The sequence below is a fragment of the Musa acuminata genome, chromosome BXJ3-7 (genome assembly GCF_036884655.1).
Source record: "Musa acuminata AAA Group cultivar baxijiao chromosome BXJ3-7, Cavendish_Baxijiao_AAA, whole genome shotgun sequence".
NCBI classification, from domain to species: domain Eukaryota; kingdom Viridiplantae; phylum Streptophyta; class Magnoliopsida; order Zingiberales; family Musaceae; genus Musa; species Musa acuminata.
In genome coordinates this window covers 8,698,747-8,718,668 of record NC_088355.1, presented here as the reverse complement: position 1 = coordinate 8,718,668, position 19,922 = coordinate 8,698,747, and the positions used below count along the sequence as shown (strand labels likewise).

Here is a 19,922-nt window from a genome sequence, read left to right as displayed (position 1 = left end):
TAACTAAAATGAAAGTATCATGTTTGGATATATTAAATATATTAAATATTCTTTTCTTATCATGTATCACACGTAAAAGACAGGTTTTATGCATGTGAAATATGTTTATACATATCTCATAAGAAGATGTATCACATATAAAAAAGATATTTTAGCCATAATGGGCATGATTGATACATCTTTTATAAGAGGGATGATATGGTTATATTGAACAATTTGGTTGCATTGCATCAAATTACACGTAAAAGAAATGTTTTAAGTATGTGAGGTGTAGTGATGCTTATGTCTAGATGAATACATTGCGAATAAACAAAATTTTGGATGGATGTATCACATATAAGAGGGATGCTGGGTGGATTGAGTTCTTCAATTTTTTTTTTTTGTCTTAAGAAAATACAATATACACAAAAAGGATCTTTTAAGAGGGCAGGTTCTTAATAGGGTTTTTAGGTTCGATTTTTGTATGACATTTTCTTGAGATGCACTCATTTTAGTGCTAATTTGATGTGATCAATTTTGATAATCAATTTGACGTGATAAAATTGATTCGACATGGGTTATTTTTTTGAGTGTTCTTACTTTATGAGAGGAAAATAAATTTGACTAATTAGGAGAGAAAATATGCATATGTTATTTCAGTTAGAAAACATTTGTAGCTCATATTTTACTTTAGTTAGAAGATAGAAAAAATTAATATTTTGTATCTTTGCTCTTACAAAAAAAGTATATTTGAAGGTGCATCTTGTAAGATATTTTTGATGGTTAAGTCAATTTCGAATTATTGCAACGGAAAAAGACTTGTAAAGTTTGAGTTTTCAAATAATTTTAGCATATTCAAAATAAAAATATGTAAAAAAAACTTATTTTACAAAGTGTTGATTTTGTAATTATTAAATTAGTTTTGATAATCCAAGATGAATTCTAATTCGGAGCGAAAGGAGACCTTCATTGGCATGTGTCTTAGTTCAATATCGGACTATGACTTATTTGCCTAACTTTGAGGGTGTTGAATCATACAAAATTATATTGGTGGCATTATTAACAAATGCCCCTTTGACACTTAAGCTAATTTAGAGTTTAGAGGATTTATATGTAGGTTGAGAGCAATATTTAAATGTGTTTGGGAAACACACTTAAGGAGCCTTTTTATAGAAGGTTCTCATGACTATTACTCCCATGATCAATGTCGATTATGGAAAGTAATTATGTGTTTCTCTCGGGCCTAATCGACTTGGCCATATAGCATCGAGATGTTGTCCATGTGATATTATGGTATTGATCACGTAGTGTTGGAATGTTAATTGCATATTATTAATGTGTCAAGTATATTTTTATCCGGATAAGTGTCTGGAAAGGTTGTCATCTTTGTCAATATTTTCGAGCCAACATCAAAGGGTTGATGATATGCCCTCCTCCTCCAGACATGCTAAGTCCTCCCAAACTCAACTTATAGCCACGACAACACAATCTAGGCCAAAGAACCCCTCTCCTGCCTTTGACTAAGAAGCCTCCATCTCATAGTGGAAAGTCAATCGCTCGATGGAATAGATAGAGTAGGTCCCCTAGTCCGGGAGGACTTGACATGATTGACAAGGAGAGTATGTCATCGGCCTTTCATTATTGGCGACGGAGGCGATGGCCCTATCGAATGCTTGTGCAAGTGAGACTTAGTGGATGGTGCCAATTGTTGAATGGTGATGTAGAAGAAGCCTCTAGACTCTCTATCGAGGGTTGATCGTGCCTTTTCTCCTACATCAGAGCTTCTTCTTTCTTGATGAGTTAAGGTAGTTAGGCGATAGGTATTTTGCTTCCTTCCCCCTCATCATGACATGTCAATAACTCAAAAAACATTAACATGGAGATCCATGTTTATGAAAAAGGTTAAGTTAGAGTCTGAGTCTTGGGTATCGACCTTGAGGCATATAACCTTAGGGTGATATTTTGAAAATCTCCATGATCTTTTGAATCCCCACTGGTTCAGCAAATCTGCACGTGAGTGCTTAGGAAGAAGCCACGTGGGCTCAATGTTAGGTTATTATTGTGAGATCGTATAAATTAAATCTGACTAGATTTGATGAACCACGAAAATAATGTGCCCCTTAGAGTTTATGGCAAAAATGACTCACACGTGCAAATGAGGAAGCGATGCGTTTGCACGAGGGCATCGGGTTGAACCACTCGTCGAACCAATTGATAGAACAACTCTAAGCTGGCCAACAACCCGACTTCGATGGCACGTAGCTCAATCAATCGAAAGAGCACTTCGATGATACATAATTGAATTGGCTTAAAGTGCATTTCGATAATGCATCGACCTAAAGCACAATTCAATGACATGAAGTCGAATAAGCCTAAAGCACATTTCGATGACACACAACTGAGTCGACCTAAAGCATATTATAAAAAGGCTTTCCATATACATTTTTCAAACACTTGAATATTTCTCTAATCTATGTTCGAATCTTTGGAACATTTATCGAGAATACCTCTAGTTTTGTATGATTTGACACCCTTAGAGTTAGACAATGAATTCATATATCAAGATTAAATTGAGATAGATGCAAAACAAATCCTCGATTATTGCTAATAATCTTAGATCGAATAGCTAATATAATTAAGTGTATAGGTTGTCTCAATTCAGATTGAGCTCAGAAAACTTTAATCCACAATTCCAGATGTTTATGAATGCAATCTTAGCTGTGTTCCATATGTCAACTCGAGGCATGGATCCGTTGAGAACATTTTAGAAGCTCATTTCAAAAGAAATCTACCAGTCAGAAAGATTATCCATACAAATAATTTGGATAAGTTGGTCATGATATAATACTTTATATATGAACTCATGGTATTTGGGAGGCCAACTGGCATACCTAAGACTGAAACCAGCTTGATTCTTGGTAGTGTTTTTTCGATTTGGAAGTGATGAGATTAAATTAAGTTAAATCACATTTGCTTATAAACTGTATTAGATGTGCCTACTAACATGATTAATTAATCATCCAAGCCAATTGCCTCTGCTAAACCCTAACTTTTGCAACAACAGCAGCACTAAAGCAACCTTCTGCACATGACTCCTGTCACACAATATGATCTTTATTTGAGTTAAAAAGGCACAAAGAACCAGCAGCCTCAAACAACCATTGATCAATAATGCTCTCTAACACCCACAGGAAAAGAAACCATATATCCACTATAAATAAATGCCCCCTCGATCATGTATATATATGAGATCCATTGTATTTTTCCAGTCATCAGTTTCAGTTTCCTAGTCCATGCAAGTAATCAGGGTGTGGAGGCTTTCAGCCAACATGTTGATCTCTGAGCTTGAGAGCACAACCACATAGGCACTAACTCAGGATATGCCCACGGATTGTTGGGAGTTACCAAAAATGTTGACATAAGAAAAAGAGAAGGGCACCTCGGAAGAAAGGGCATCCCTATCAGCTGTTGTGTTAGCTTTGCCCTTATAGCCAGAAGCTTCACAGGCTTCACGTCTTCAGTCAGCCTTGTGTAGGTTCTTGCAGCATCAAACTGCCTCCAGAGATGGCTTAGAATGAACAGCAACTTAGGAACTGTAAATTAGTACTGTCCCTGCTGCTGGAAACAAACACAAAAGAGATGGAAGAAAATTCAAGTTCACCAAGTGAAGGAAAGGAGAATGATGAGTTGGGAAAAGGTATAAATTTGGTGCACTAGAATTAGGCTCCAAACCTCAGATATGTTAGCAGACAAAGAAGCCTCCATCTTATCCAGATTCTTGTATAGTCTCTCTGCCTTTGTTTTGAATGTAACTAGAGCCATGGAAGAACGCAGCTTGATGAGCCTGATACATCAAACTTGTCAAAGGTCAGTGACAAGGGAAGAAATTGGTAACTGGCAGACACAAGCAGCAGATACACAATGTTGAAAAACTCACCAATTTGGATTGCACTCTCCTTTCTGGTATGGTTGTTGATGACTAGACAACACGTAAGAACAAAAAAGTTGTAATTCCTACAAGATGACATAGTTCCCAAAGGAGGGGTTATAATGCACCAGCCAATATATTCCCATAGTTCCCAAAAAGGGAATTTACGGTGATTACGTAACTCCAGATTTAACAGTACATTAAAATAAGAAAGCATAAGAGGCAAAAAAGTCCAAAGCCGATAAACAATCATTTATATTTGTGTCAATTATGGCGTAAGTGGCCCAAGTTGGTGCGTGGTTCACCGGATTTGGCTGGAACTCGGAAACTGACTTTTGGAAAGCTTTAAATTTGAAAAAGATGAACTTATATGGAGAGAGTTCTCAAGTAATTTGTAGGATAGTGAAAACTGACCGTCGCTTATTTGATTTGATTTCTGGTAATGTCACGTCCATGACTTTCAGATAACCAAAACACATGCTGAAGTCAAGATCCATGGATCCTACCGAAAGCTTTCACCTTGTGTTTCCACCTTTGTGAAAAAAATGGGCACTTAATATTCATGAAGACATGTTTATGTACATTATTTCTATTTCTTTACCCAAATATAAGATACAACTTCTCTACACATCTTTACTACTATAAGTTTATCGTCCTTGAAGTGGTTGCAGCAATCACTGGATAAGACTTTCAAAACCATAAAAAGACTACTAGAATTCCTAAAGACGTAATGCATTTCTGAATTATAAACTATTAACAAACAAATCATAAGGATACACAAAAAGACATTCAAGTCGGACAGACTTAATGGGGCATGGTCCACTTCATGGACTAATCTCCAATGAATAATGTGACATTTCTCATAGCTGCAATATTCAAGAAATCATTACACTATGCTTCATAGCAGACATGAGTATTGTTTCGTGTAAATGAAGATGATGGAAAACCTGTTAAATCAACTTGTGACAATGTTTGGGATATCCAAGACTGTAAATAAAAAGGAAATACTCAGTTAATGTTATAAATAGACTTATGAGCACTCAGGAAGGACCTACACATATCAATTTAGCATAGAAGCTTTTTGAAAAATGTAACAAACAAAGCTGCGGCTCCTGTATCTCAATCAAATGACTAAGTACATGATGATTGCCTCGGCGACAAGTCCCACAGGTGACATCAACCCCCAGTGTACCAAATTGTAGGTGCTTCCATCGAACTGGTCTTGATGGTGTTTATACTTTTCACAAGAACATTTTAAAGTCTCATTCCAATAAATGCTGCCAATGAATCTTTATATAATTCATCTCTGTTAGAAATTATGTAATCTTATCTTGAAAAAGGAAGAGAACTTGCGCATTCAGCCCTTCTTCATAAATCCTTTTAAACCCTTTTCAGGATCTCACCTACTTGAATACAAAGAGATATACATGCCGCGAGCACACAGTTTCTCCTAGAAATTATCTACAGTGACTACAGTGCCTAATTAGATTTCAGTAAGCATCAGTTTCAAACAGTAAACTAGCATAAGCAACAACTTTTACCAAATTAGAATGATAAAGATTTGATTTAGGTAACCACAAAAAAGCTTAAGCTGATGGAAAAATACTCGATATATTTATAAGCTTGAACATTCCCTCTCAATGCCCAAACCGGTTTAGGCTAAGGAGAAGCAATTATATATGCATTGGTTAAACATCAAGAATCAAAAGCTACCAAAAAGAGAAAACAAAAATCGAGATGAGGTCAGTGAAACCAAAGAAGAAGAAGTTGCGATGGAAGTGAATCCCCGATTTCTTACAGATAGCGTACGGCCTTGCAGCGGCCGCACCTCAAGAAGGCGGCAACCTCGCAAACGGCCTACAGCCTCGCCGACGTATCGCGCGGATGCGTGTGCCCAAAGAGCGGTCGGGCGCTTGGTCTCCGGCTTCGCCACACGTACGTTTGTTCTGCGAGCAGACGCGGAAGCCGCGGTCTCCAGCCGGGTAGCGCCGCCAGGGCGAGGAGGAGCGAGCCAAGAAGGAGTTTCGCTGCTGGAAAAGTGAGCAGGAGCATTTGTCTGCCGTTACATGGCCGTCGGAGGAGGCTCGAGTACATCGCCTTTCCCGTTCTGTAGCCAAAGGCAAGCATCGATGACGATGATGCAACATGGTCAGCGGTGCGACGCAGTCATTGCCTTTATGACATTTGATCCCGTACCGATCATATACAGAAAAGGAAACAATTTGATCTAATTGGGTGCATAAGGGTGTTTCGGTCATTTCACGAATCAGATACAGGTTTTTACTTTTTTTCCGTGTATTGTATTAAATTGCAGCGATATATATCAGCCGATACCAAAAACGCTTCGAGGAATAAACCTCCTGTTATAGTTTCCCCTAAAGGCGATAGCAAGGAGTCTCTCTTCGCCATTGCCACCGGCACCCACCTCCACCCACGGCGACGGAGACGAAGTAGATCCCTTGTCCGTCGATGTTCAAGCTAGGGAGGGGTGCCGGAGCGGGGCGGGGGAACGGAAAGCGCCCCTTGCCTGCTCCGCCCCCGACAACCCTCCACCGCCCCGGCGCCGCCCCGGGCGGGCGCCTGCCGATCGGGGCCTCGGCCGCCGCGTCGCGGAGCCGCCCTGGCGGTACGTCGGTTGCCCCCTCCGCGCCCGCGCGCGAGGAGACCTTCAGCCTCGAATCCGGAGGCGGCCCGCCCGACTTCGCGGCGATTATTCGGCTCACGCCTGACCTGGTTGATGAAATCAGGCGCGTGGAGGCGCAGGGAGGGATCGCCAGGATCAAGTTTGACTCGAACTTTAACACCTCGGGAAACGTAAGCCCTATTTAATCTCCTCCAGTATTGTATTTGGTTCTCTGCGAATGAGTGCCTCGATTGTCTTGGTTTCTTGTTCTTTGATGTTAGTTTGAATGGCATATTTTTGCTTGTATGCCTGAGATGATTTTATTTATATTAATGTATGCGTTAAATGCTCTTTATGTGATTTTCTATCCTTGTTCTTTGCATTGTTTGAACCGTGAAGGATTTTGATTGATGTGTAATAAGTTCAGCGACTCAATGGAATTCACGTGGTATGGATGTTGATAATACATATGATCTGAGAATTTTGTTGCTTTATTCTGGTCTTATTTCAATTAAGATTCAACAGAGTAATTTTGATGACACCTTCACAAGAATGAGTCAAAGGCAAAGGTGCTGTAGTTTTGGTTAAGTGTCCTGGATACAGCTTGGTCTTCCTATCACTCTCTGTTCCCCTCTATTTTAGCATTTCAAGCCCTCTCTAAAAATCTGTAGGTTCTTGAATTTAAGATCTTTGTGTTTGGTAAGCCTTTTAAAATGTAGAATGTCACTCATGACCCATGTGATGAATAAAAAGGGAAATATCTAATTGATACATTCAACTTATTTCCTAGAAGTAAAGGAAAGAAGTATAAAGTTCATGTTCGACGAATCAATATTTCAATCACTACGTCCATCATATCACTATGATTTGATAGGGTCATCATTCATCCCTTGCCTATTAGGATAGGGCATGGACTGAATTTATGTCCTGCTCAGCTCAACTGGGTCAAATCAGTATTTTCTATTGATTTGTTTCATGTTGGCATGCCTATTCTTTTCTTTGTCAAAAGTCAAGTGTTTCTTTTCTCAGTGGACTATTTCCATTTGCATGAGTAGAACACCTGCTCTGTATTGTTGTGAAATCCATGTTTATTGTCTAAGCTATTCCAATAGCATGTTGTCATGCTTATCCTTTGCACATTGCTACAACTGGATGAATTCTAGCTGTTCCATCTATTGATGACTCAAGAGTATAATCAATTACGAGTGACAAAAATCTCAAATTTTCCAGCATGGAACCATGTAACCTTGAATTATGACCAACTTAATAATTGAGAATTCTTTTTCTTCACTTGCATATGCATGAAGGCTTTACTGGATTGCCCTTTCTTTACCACTGTTTTGAAGATGGTGGTCCATAAGTGAGGCACCAAAACTTAGTTGTATATTTTAATATGTCTGCAATGTGTCATTCTTATTCCTAGTTTGTCTCAAAAACCTTGTTGCATGAGCTAAAGTTCAAAATTAGGCAAGTTCCAGCAATAGTTAATTTTTTGACTATTGGTATGAGTCAATAAGGTTTTAAGGAAACAAATTGTAAAACAACCAATGCATTGATGCTTCCAAAAGGAACTAAACAATGGGTGAAATGACATCTGCTGGACTTGATGCTCTGTGCTCCTTCAATATTTTTTTTCCATTGCATATTAGGCAAATGGCCATTATTAAAAATGTGTTTCTTTGCATCAGGTCATAGATGTTGGAGGTAAAGAATTCAGTTTTACATGGTCAAGGGAACTTGGAGATCTTTGTGATATTTACGAGGAACACCGAAGTGGAGAGGGTGGACATGGATTGCTTGTTGAAAGTGGCTCTGCATGGCGCAAGTTGACTGTTCAAAGAATCCTAGATGAGTCCACAAAGAACCATGTAAAAATGCGGTCGGAGGAGGCTGAACGCTTATCTAAATCTCGGAAGTATGTTTCAGAGCTCCTTAATCAGCATTAAATAAGATTTCTGTTGCTATGCACTTTTCCTTAACAGGATATCGTATGTCTGTTATGCATACTTTAAAAGAAATATCTTCCCAAAAAAACGTTTTCTGCTGCTATTCACTTTCAATGAACTGCCACTTGGCAGCGATAAGCTATAGAAGCTGTCTTGATTTATGTCTAACACTTTTAAACCAATATGAACTTTGTTTTTGCCAAATTGGTGAATGACCTCTGTTTGGCCCTTCAATTTCTCTGCATTAAGCCATTTGATTATGTTACCGACCAAGGTTTTAACTTTTAAGTACCAATCTGATATGTGTCCTGACAACAGATCAGACCGGTACAATACCACTATACTGGGTGGTATACTGATCTGCACTGTTTCCTACCAGCAGAAAAAAAAGAAAAAAGAATTTCGATCACTATGGACTGATATGGTCCGAAATTGGTACTTCATGTGACCAGTAAATATTGGTTAGTACGTATCAGTTTGACCAGTATTTGAAACTTTGCTGCACCATTTTATTTATGAATATCATTGTCCTAACTTCCAATTTATATGGACGTAATCCATGTTTGATCATTCCAGTTTTTAGTAAGTTGATTGAGGACTCTTCTATTGAGCTCAATCTCCAAAAATATTATCTTGATTCAGACTGTGTGCTTCCAACTGTCAATATTCACTTCAAGAAGGTACCTGTTTTCATCAATCTATACTCTAATTTTACTTGTGTATGGACTAGATCTCCAACATCTAAGAGTTTTTCATCATGCCCATGCCACTGGATTTTAATTCATCATTGGCTTCTTCTTGATTTCTGGTCCTTTGTTAAGTTCTTTCTAACAAGCAAACTCACTCCTTAAAGTTGAAGGATTTTAGTGACCTTAGTGCTTATAATACAAGATGTGACATATGGGGACCTGTTTATGTCCTGTGATACTGCAATTGCTTGTATTAAATATCAAATAATATGAAAAGAAGCTTTTAGTGATTTCAGTGCTTATAATATGGGATGTGACACTAGGAGGTGTGTTTATTCTACAATTGCATGTATTGAATATCAAATAATATGATAAGAAGGTTTTAGTGATCTTAGTTCTTGTAACACAAAATGTGACATCAGGGGGAGTGTTTATGTCCTGTGATACTACAATTGCCTGTATGAGATATTAAATAATTTGACAAGAAACTAGTTCCCTAGGGTAGTTATGTTGATAGATTATTACAAGTAGATTTTTATAGTTCACCTAGCTAAAGATGCTCCTGCTGAACTTTCTTACTGCAATTGCTAGGAATTGACTTTATGGAAAATCACACTTATTGAATGTTGGCTAAATTTCTATTAATTTGTGGCTTTATTGTTTAAACAAGCACTTTTCTTTTTGTCCTATGCTATTGTCTATGTGAAGAAGAACAAACATTTTGATTTTATTGTATTTCCTTCTGTATGTTGTATATGCTTGTATGTATTTAGCTGTCCATTCTATTTAATGGAATGACTTGTTCTCATTTTGGTTGACTGTTCTGTTTACAGGGCCATAGTATTAGACCCTGCAAATCCATCTGTGAAAAATCAGGCCAAAACATTTGCTGCTGCTGCTGTTGAGGGTCAGCACTTACTCTTCTGATGTTGGCATTAGTTGCTCTTTATCTTTTGAATTTCTGTAATTTGTGATATGCTTTTGTGTTATTTTCCTGCTTTCTGTTCCATTTTTGTTGTAAGTAATTCTTCAAGCAAAGTTGACTGAATTAAATAATTGGATAACAGCTGGAAATCTCCTTTCTTTTTCTTGATTTTTGTTTGAGTTGAGTTTCCAATCTGCATTTGGACAGAAATGGACATGAATTTCGACATTCTTTTAGAGGTCGAAGTGAACATGTTGTAACTTGTAGATGGGTTCCTAAACAGATTTAAATAGAAATTGCCAACCAAGGGTTTAAATAGTCGCCTGAGTGCCTCAAGCATTGATCAGGTGACGTGCTTCAGTGATGTGCCGCCAGGTTGCTTGCCCGAACCCAGGCGTTGGGCGCCTCGAGCGAGCGCCGCATTGAAAAAGAAAGCAACCGAACCAGACTATTAAGTTTGGTTCGGTTGAACAGTTGCTTAGGTGGTTCGATTAAACCAACTAAGCTATATGATGTTACTAAATCTACGCATATAAACCCCGCCCCCTCGCACGACCCCAAGCCATAAACTCTACTTCGTGCGAAGCCATTGCCTTTGCCGTCGTTGCTTCCTTTGTTGCTGCCTCTGCCGTTGACACACAAGATTGACGCTTCCTCTGCCATCGACAAACGGGTCCGAAGGTCTAGCTTTTGTGTGCAATTCCCTCCGTCGTCATTGCTTCCATGTGCATCTCCTTCCATCGTCGAGGGAGAGGACTACAACTTCCTTTGCTACCTACGGATACATCTGAAGCTTCCTCCACCCACAATGTCACCGTCCACAACTTCTGTCGTTGTCGCTGTCATCGTTCGAAGCTTTCTTCGTCCATGCTGCTGTCATTCGTAGCTTCCTCTATCGTTATCCGAAACTTCCTCTCTCGCTATTGTTGTCGTCTGCAACTTCCTCTGTCGCTGCCGTCGTCGTCCGTCATCGGCGCCCTCTCCTTCTCTACTTTCCACTATCAGTGACTTTTTTCTCCTCTCTAACTACTTTAACAGTAGATTAAAATGCTATTAACAGTAGACTACTGTTATCATATAATAGTCCCTATTTAGATTTTAACACTGTTAATCTCTATTTATTAATTATAATTTTATATTTTTATGTTTTAATATTTTAAAGTACCTCGCTTCGCTTGGGCGGCGCCTAGGCGAGCACCTAGCGCCTCGGGCATTTTCGAACCTTGGCGCCTTTTGGTGTCTAGCACCTTTTATATCACTGTTATGAACTTTAAGTTCATCATGATCATGAAAAATTTGGAGTTCCTTTATATTGGGCTAGAAATTCAATTAGTTGGATGAATCTGAATTTATTTGAAATCAATTACTGATCCTTAGTCTGAATATTTTATGGATCACATCACTGCTGTAAGTGCATATGATTTGACTTCTCTTTCATTGTTTGTGTGTGCCTTTTTTATGTTGTTTTTTTTTCATTATGACCACTTGCATATATTTTTAGCTAAAGCTCTCTTTGATTTAGTGCTTTCGACAGTCAATTGTTGTTAAATTTTATCAAGAATGATACACTTCTTCAAGGATTTAAATCATGGTTCAGTACTGCTTTTGGGTTTTTATTAAACTAGTACGATGCCAGTATACCAGATGGTATACTGACCTGTACCAGCCGGTCACTCTTTATACTAAAAAGATGACACCAACCAGTAACAACCATATGGTAAACTTTGGTGTCCAACAAAGTATGAATTTGACAATAGTGATTATAAGAATAATGTCTTAGAGAAAGTGCTTGTGGCTCAATATCAATGCTTAATTTAAAAACCTCTTTGTCAGCCATTTCATAAATTGTGTTTAGAGCTTTGTATATATTCTGGAATTGCATCGAGCATCATTTTCTAAAAACGTGTGTACTTTCTAGCCAATTTATAGTTTAATTAACAATCTAAATCTGCACAAAGACATTTTTTACTTCGTACTAGACCATTCTCACCAAATGTGCTCATTGCTTTCTTGTAGTTATTTGTCCCTAGAAAAGAAAATTTTCTTATTTATTTACTCATAAAATTATTTTTTGGTAGTTATTTGTAATTTGTACATAGCTAGAAAATTATGTGTAAGTTACAATTTGTAATATATTTTTTCCTTCCATATATGTGTGTGTGTGTATTGGATACCAACAACATAGCTAGTTGGATGTTGGTTACAATTTATAGTTGATGTCGTTTATTTTTTAGCTTAAGTTTCTTTTCTTAATTTATTGAATATAACTTGTTGTTAATGGAAAAGAAAAACTTATTAGGGAGAAGAACAAATTTCACTTGTGTACTTGATTAATTTATTTATTCAGTCAAAGCATTTCTGGTGTTATATATATGTGTGTGTATGGGATACCAACAATATAGCTAGTTGGATGTCAGCTACAATTTCTAGTTGATGTCGCTTATTTTTTAGCTTAATTTTCCTTTCTTAATTGATTTAATATAACTTGTTGTCAATGAAAAAAAAAAGAAATTATTAGGGAGAAGAACAAATATTCACTAGTCTACTTGATTAATTTATTCATTCAGTTAAAGCATTTCTGGTGTTTAATGTATATTGACTTGTGTCCAAGAGTAATGTACAATGTTCCAACGATGTGATGGCCTGTGGCCAGCACTGTCTGACATGTTTTCGTTTCAACTATATGGTAGGCACATTAGTGACCCTGTCTGGTATTCTGTAGTATTACAAGCTGAAGTTAGGATGCAGTGACTCAGAAACTTGATCTTATTTGGAACAGTTGTCTCACACATCAGGTTGATTTCCACAGGGTAAAAATTTCTACTTCAATAATCAGAACAATTAATCCTCTAGTTAACTTCTAAGATTTCCTGAGCGGTCAATAGTTCTGTACCCAGGAAGCAAGCTCTACAGCCTGATTGCAATATTCTACTACAAAATATTTATTTATTATTATTTATTGGATATCAGTATTCTTGGAGTTCAGATATGCATTTAAATTCTATATTGCCTCAAGTCTTCTTGATGCATCATATGTGGCTTCTTTTCCACTAGGTAGTATGCGAAGAATGAATTGGAAACAGAAGAAGGAGTTTTTTAAAAAGCGGAAGACCGACTCAAATCAAGGTGGACTTTGTCACTTGCTCATAAAATTTCACATTTTTGTACTCATATTGTCATTGTACCTTGGTTATGATGTGTTGTCTTTTCTAGTTATTTCTTGTTGAGAGATGGGATTGCTGAATCATCTATTCCTTTTGTCTTTGCTTGTTTCAGTTTCCAATATTGGTCCTTCCAGATCTGTTGTGAAGTCTGTAACAGCATCAAACAACAATAAAGGCAGACTTTCAGTGTCACCACTTCCTTCACCTCCTGAGCAACATGTACCTGGGACTTCTGGTTCAACTTTTGGAATTAGCACTTCATTGAAAGGCCAGAAACAACATGATGACAATATTCCCTCCTCAAATATAAACAAAGAGGAATCTGGGAACTTTAAGGAAGTCCCTAGCAGGGTTTCAAGTGGTGTTAAGCATGATGCAAGTGGGCATGCAGTTCAAGTTGGTGATCAATTACATGATTTGCGTCACCTTCTGATCACTGTACTGTCCGAAAATCCCAAAGGAATGAGCTTGAAGGTAAATGTCTTTTCTGAATAATGTGATATAATCACCTTTGAATTCACAAGCACCAAAAAAATATTGACAAGCACTTTCTTGGTAAGGTAATAATGTAGGATTGCTGATTTATTTTGAAGGCAAATGAACGTGGGATTTTTTTTATTTAGTTTTAGACTTGTAATTTAGTGCTCATTTTCACAATGGGCAAAACTAATTACAAAAAGCTAACTATGGTATTAGTCGCACCGTTTCCTGACTTCTGAGAACTCTCCTTTCTCCTCCATTAGTGAATTGTTCCTTCTTTTATCATTTTTTGATGTGAAATTACGGAAAATAGTTTAGCTGACCTGGTTTTTATGTATTTATGATTTGGTGGAATACAAATCTTACTTCTCACCATTACCACCAACAACAAGCTATGAGGTCCTAACTATTTGTCTTCTGTTGCATTGACTTTGTCATGCAATTCAGCTCTGTAAAGGGCAACATCACTAGTAAAACAAAGAGCTTTTAGATATCTTGTTATTTTTTCTAATGAACCATATGATGATTCAATTCTAGTGATGGATTGGGATGAAATCTTGGAGCATTAGTTTTCAAGCATAGATTGTGGAATTTATCTCTGCTGAGACCATCTGATTGCTTTCATTGGCTATCATACTCACTAGAAGCAAGTAGACAGTATCCATCTCTTTTTTTGTCTTCATGAACTCACTGATATTTATCTATTTACATTTCTTCAACCATTCCCATGTTTATGAGGAGTCGTATGTGCTGTTACACCAAGATGAGCATGGAGCATAAATCTCTGTCAAGAAGCTCCGTGGAAAGACCCAGTAGGATATTATGCTCACCTTGTACAATACTCTATGTTCATGAACTGTACATGTAATGAAAATTACTAACGTTGCAAAGGGTATTATATTTTTTTTATTTCATATTTAGATAAGTTGTGAATCTTCCTCTTGGTTTTATTTCTAAATTGTAATGAAATATTTAATTTATTCTAGGCTTTGGAGAAAGCAGTGGGAGAGAGAGTTCCAAACTCTGTTAAGAAGATCGAGAGTGTCATAAAACATGTAAGTTAAGATAAACTATCTTTTAGCAATTTGGGAAATTTACACTAGAGAACTAGGATAGAGTTCAGCATGTGATAGAGGTTGACATGTTTCCACATTATCTGGTTAACAGATTGCCATTTGCCAAGCCCCAGGCAGGTACTTCTTGAAACCTGGAGTGGAGTTGGAAAGCTCCATTGCACGAGCACCTGAAAGCGGGAGGTATATCTCACCACATGTTTCTAATTATTCCATTTTGTATTTCTCTAATTTCTTTGTAACCAGCAAAGTTAGATCTAGGAAGCAAATAGAAGGGAAACTTTGATTTTACTTGGTTTTGGTTAGAAATAGAGAAAAGAAAAATTATATGACGTATAGAAGCATCAGTATCTTATAGCTTGTTCAGCAGCCTCCTGCTGTCTCCCCTGAAAACACAAGTCAGAGAAAAAAGAACAAAATTAAGGAAAATCCCATGTGACACCTCAGAATTCCCTTCTTATTTGCCTTTTTTTTTCTTTGGATGCAGTACACAAGCTTTTGGCTGAAGTTGGACAAGATTTCCATTGTAATATTGCCAAGCCATAGTGAAATGATGTGAATAGCTTAAGATATAGTTCTGTCATGCTTTTTCTTCTTCATTTCTAAATTATTTACTTCTTAAAACTAACTTGTGAACTACATACAATAAAAAGAAAAGTGCTAATTTAAATGTCATAGGTTTGTCCTCCTTCTCATGAATGACTATGTATAACAAAAATGATTTTTTTTGTAAAGTTGTCTATGCATTTTAAGTTGTATGTAGTTCTCTCTGTGATTTTCTTCACGTAGATGCTCTTCTTTGCAATATCTATGATCCAATGTAGAAATTCTTCAAATGGACAATCGTTAGTTAACTGGTGGTTATTTCAGGTGTAATTTTTATGCAAGCATCTAACTTTAGCCATCCATATTTAAATCTCGTGCTAATATCTACTTGTGCCACCATCATGTGTTATACCCATCAAGCGGCACCTACCTATGCAAGGTGCTAGGACAGTAGATTGGAGCATGCCATGCACATAGGACATTATACAAGATCCAGAATGTAAACGTATGCAGTACTTTGTGTTTCTTGCTTTATTTATTTATTTATTTATTGTTAGTCACTAATATCAGATTGCTATATCACGAGGCATTATGCTCTTATTTGTCTTTGTTTGGATGGATCTCTGCATTTTGTGTTGAAATTCTTATATTGATTGTTTTCGCCCAAAGAATGTGTTGTACTGGGGAAACAGTGTTGTACATATGATGTACATGATAAACAATGATAAAGTACTTGTTTTCACAAATGCTCAAAATAAAATTGTCTTTAATTTGCAGCTCTCCCGAGAGCTCACATGACCATACTGAAGCAGTGGTAGCCGATGTGGAGAAAGCCTTGGAAGAGAAAATTGAGCACGAAACTAATTCAAACTTAAATCCAGAAGAAGAACTAGATATTACTGGAAATATTGACACGGTAGGAAGTTCTCAAGATCCTTTTTCTAGTGATATGAAGGCCAATAACGATAGTCAAGTCCAAGCTTGCAGCTCTAGTGAAAGTGGAAGTGATTCTGAAAGTGATAGCGAAAGCAGTGGCAGTGGAAGTGACAGTGGTAGTCAAAGTAGGGCAAGCAGCAGCGACAGCGAGAGTGATGGTTCCTCTAGCAGCAAAGAGGGATCTGATGTTGATGTGGATATAATGACTAGCGACAATGAAAAAGAGGTGGTTGTTCACAAAGCTATGACAACTGAAACTCTATTATCTTCCTCACCCAAAGCGTGGACCATATTTGGTGATGAACATGTAAAAAATGATGTTAGGATGGATCAAGAAGCTCAAGTTCCATCACCACCTATTGATTTGAATGATTCTGATAAGATTGACCAGATGACCGAAGTGGTAGAACCTAGCAAATGCTTTCCGCCTAATGGAAGTAATGAAGCGTTTGAAAATCTTGAAGCAAATGCAAATTTCCTTTTTTCTGAGAAGGGAGCATCTACTTCACCTTATCGAGGTAAGCAACTGGAGAGGCAGCAGATGCCGTTGGGTAATTATTCTTTCAATGATGTCAATGAGCAAGTCCTAAAGTCAAGTAACAATGAGAGACAAACTACTCCAAAAGATGGGTCTAATCATGAACCATCAGATAGTAGTAAAAAAGTTACCAAACAGAAGCCTAAAAGGGCTTTCACTTCAGAATACTCTGAAGGGAGACTAGAAGGTGCTAAGAGAGCAAAGGTTGCAAGCTCTGCCCAATTTATGTCTTCGAGAAAGAGTGAAGATGCTACCTTTTCAGGTGGTATGCCGCATGTCTCTCCTGAACGGCCCAGGCATGATGGGTACAAAGACCGTACAATTGAGACACAGAATTTTTTGCTCGGTGGTAAGAGTACAGATAGTGACTCACAGGAATGCAGCCCAGCCATGTACGGAAGAACTTTGGCACAAGGAAATTCAAGCAGAATGCCTCCAAGCCCTGATTTTGCATCAGGTTTAGATAATAGGAATAAAGGTTCAGATTCAATGGAGAAACCCAGCAGATACATTGAAAAAACTGGAAAAAAGTATGCAGAAATTACTCGTGATAATTTGGATAGAGACTTGCATTTACGTGACAACTTTAATTTAAAGGAGAAGATGCAGAAGGATATCAGAAATAATAACAGTGATGTGAAGGAGAGATACTTTGCGAAAAATGTTGGGGAAATTAGTGGAGCTAAAGTTTCAGCCTTACGTGATTCTTGTCAGACAAAATCTAGTGAGCACTTTGGCACGTCGAAGATTAATGGACAGCAAACTGGCAAGGAGAAATCTGATGGTGAAAGGTCTCAAATTGTTGGTGGTAAGGGAAGTATGCTCAGAAGAGAGCTTTCAGATCTGGAATTGGGCGAGTTTCGTGAAACTCCAAAAGGTGGAGAGGAATCTGCGGTAGTTAAGATACAACTGGACAGAAAAGGATCTTTCAAGACATTGGAGAATAAGGTTCCTGCTAATGATGGCTCAGATTTTGAAAAAAGCAAGGGAAGAGCTTCTGTTAATTCAGATCTAGAAATAAGCAAGGGAAGAACTTGCATTAGTGCTTCTCGTAATCTGAAGAAGCAATCACCAACAGGTTCTAGGGTTGCAGGGCAGGGGAACCATGGACTTCAGAGGAGAGACCCAGCAGAAAGCTTTTCAGATTCAGCACAGCCTGTACAGCCTCAGCTAAGAACAATGGTTTGCCAGAATGAGCAGTTGCCAGCAGTGGATCATGCCGATTCTGAAACTGCTTGTTGGGACAAATCTGCAGAAACAGCTAGTAGAAATGAGAAGCGGTCAGGCCAGAAAATGGGTCTGGAAAACCAATCAGGTGCTTACAAGAAAATCCATGCTAACATGCTACAGCATGATAACAAGAATAGTGGTCAAACTGGTCAGAACAATGGAGAGTTAGCTCAGAAGTCAAATGCATCAGACCAAAGTAAGAATAATGTTTTGATGGCGAATGATGGTAATGACAGGAGTAGGAGGGACTCTTCTTCTGACGAGGATAATTTCTTTTATTTAAAATATGACAAAGATGAACCAGAACTTAGGGGTCCAATCAAGGACCTCTCAGAGTAAGTTCTTGCTCTAGTAGCTTGCATTTAGGCTTAAGTTATGGCATCAGCAGTTATACATATAATGACTATCACAATCATGTCGGCATTAGCATCTTGGTCTCTGTATCACATGAATAACCATTATTTATGTTCATTTTGTGGCATCTCTTTTGATCTTGTTGCACATGACTTCCTATTTGTGGCCTGGCAGTTTGATATTTAAATTTTGAGCTGACTTGACATGCCATCTTGGTTTTATCATCTTGGTCAGCTTGGTCTTGTTGACTTCATGAGGATTATGTTAATTTCAGATATGGTTATTTCATTCTTTGTAGACTCGAACAGAGAAGAGGCGACATACTATATAACTGATGAATGGATGCAGTGATACTTGTCCTTTGAAAATGTCCAAGTTATGTTTGATCAGTGTCCATGCATCGGATTCATAACGAGGTCTTATGTTATGATTTGATGCATTTTGCTTATCAGAATTTTGCAAATATGAGGTAAATAGGGTAGTCCATTTTTAGTATTAGCACCTTGTTCTGGTCAAAGAGAGAATATTGGCATTCTAACCTTCTCCACAGTCCACAATCTTCCTTATAACATTAAGTCAAATTGAAAAGTAAATTAGTATTAAGGTTTGTTTAAAGAACAAGATTTGCACATATCTTGAATCATATTTGAACTGTGATTCTTTACATTTTATTTAAGCTTATTTTGCTTTGACTCTATAAAATTGATTGTAACAGGTATAAGCAATATGTCCAGGAGTACCGTGAGAAGTATGAAGTATACTGCTACCTGAATAAAAACTTGGAGAAAATTAGGTACTTAAGTTTATTTTATTACTCTTTAATAAAATTTTCTTTTAGTAACTTAGTACAAAAAGCTGCTTCAATGACCCCGAAATTGTTCAATTGTTGAGTCTGTGCAAATAATATATATGGATTTTTGCATGTTAAATCTTTTGAATACAGGAATGTTTTCCTTCAACTGGGTGATGATCTTGAAATTGCCAAAGGGCGAGACGTGAAGGAATACTATAATGTTGTGGAGAAGTTGAGAGAAATGTATCACCATTATCAAGAGGTAGATTTGTTATAATTAAATTGACAAATATTTGGTTGATCAAATAATTTAGAATAACTTTACAAGCTCCTGTTAGAAAGGAAATTATGCTTACCGATAAAAAGTTGCACAGAAGTGTGCTTATTCAGTTTGGTATGCTGATATAAGCTGCAGTAAACGTTTAATCTTTCTGAGTATAATATTTCTATGTTTGTTTGCATGTGATGTTGTTCTTAAATATTTACATATTATACTTCATGGAGACTTTACCGTGTTTGTGATACTGTCCCAAAAATCGTATTAAATTATTTGCTCTAAGTTGCATGATAGACCCCACTTTCTGTTGGGCAATCCGATACCCTTTTAATGTCTTTCTTATTGATTTATATGTATTACAGCTGCCTGAAGTGACTTCATGAATTCAGAAAATGCATATTAACGTTGATCACATTAATGTTTATCATGTTTAAGGCCTTT

The 19,922-nt window shown here is 37.4% G+C and overlaps 1 protein-coding gene and 1 long non-coding RNA gene across 3 annotated transcripts in view; one reads left to right on the top strand and one right to left on the bottom strand.

The window, feature by feature from the left end:
* Positions 1-3,134: 3,134 nt before the first annotated feature.
* LOC108953375 (uncharacterized) lies at positions 3,135-6,083 on the bottom strand. 2 transcript variants are annotated; one of them, XR_001979040.2, is made up of 4 exons: positions 5,706-6,083; positions 3,917-4,439; positions 3,712-3,823; positions 3,135-3,597 (listed from the first exon to the last, which is right to left on the bottom strand). It is a non-coding gene; the product is annotated as an uncharacterized LOC108953375 (long non-coding RNA). The 2 variants fall into 2 exon arrangements; XR_001979039.2 differs by having other exon boundaries at positions 3,135-3,594.
* Positions 6,084-6,263: 180 nt separating this feature from the next.
* LOC135643772 (uncharacterized) overlaps positions 6,264-19,922 on the top strand; it is a 36,120-nt gene continuing 22,461 nt past the window's right edge. The window contains 10 exon segments of the mRNA XM_065161112.1: positions 6,264-6,721; positions 8,219-8,445; positions 9,999-10,072; positions 13,145-13,216; positions 13,367-13,728; positions 14,721-14,789; positions 14,902-14,990; positions 16,131-18,392; positions 19,127-19,204; positions 19,355-19,466. Coding sequence (XP_065017184.1) covers positions 6,377-6,721; positions 8,219-8,445; positions 9,999-10,072; positions 13,145-13,216; positions 13,367-13,728; positions 14,721-14,789; positions 14,902-14,990; positions 16,131-18,392; positions 19,127-19,204; positions 19,355-19,466 — 3,690 coding nt within the window. The 5' untranslated portion in view covers positions 6,264-6,376.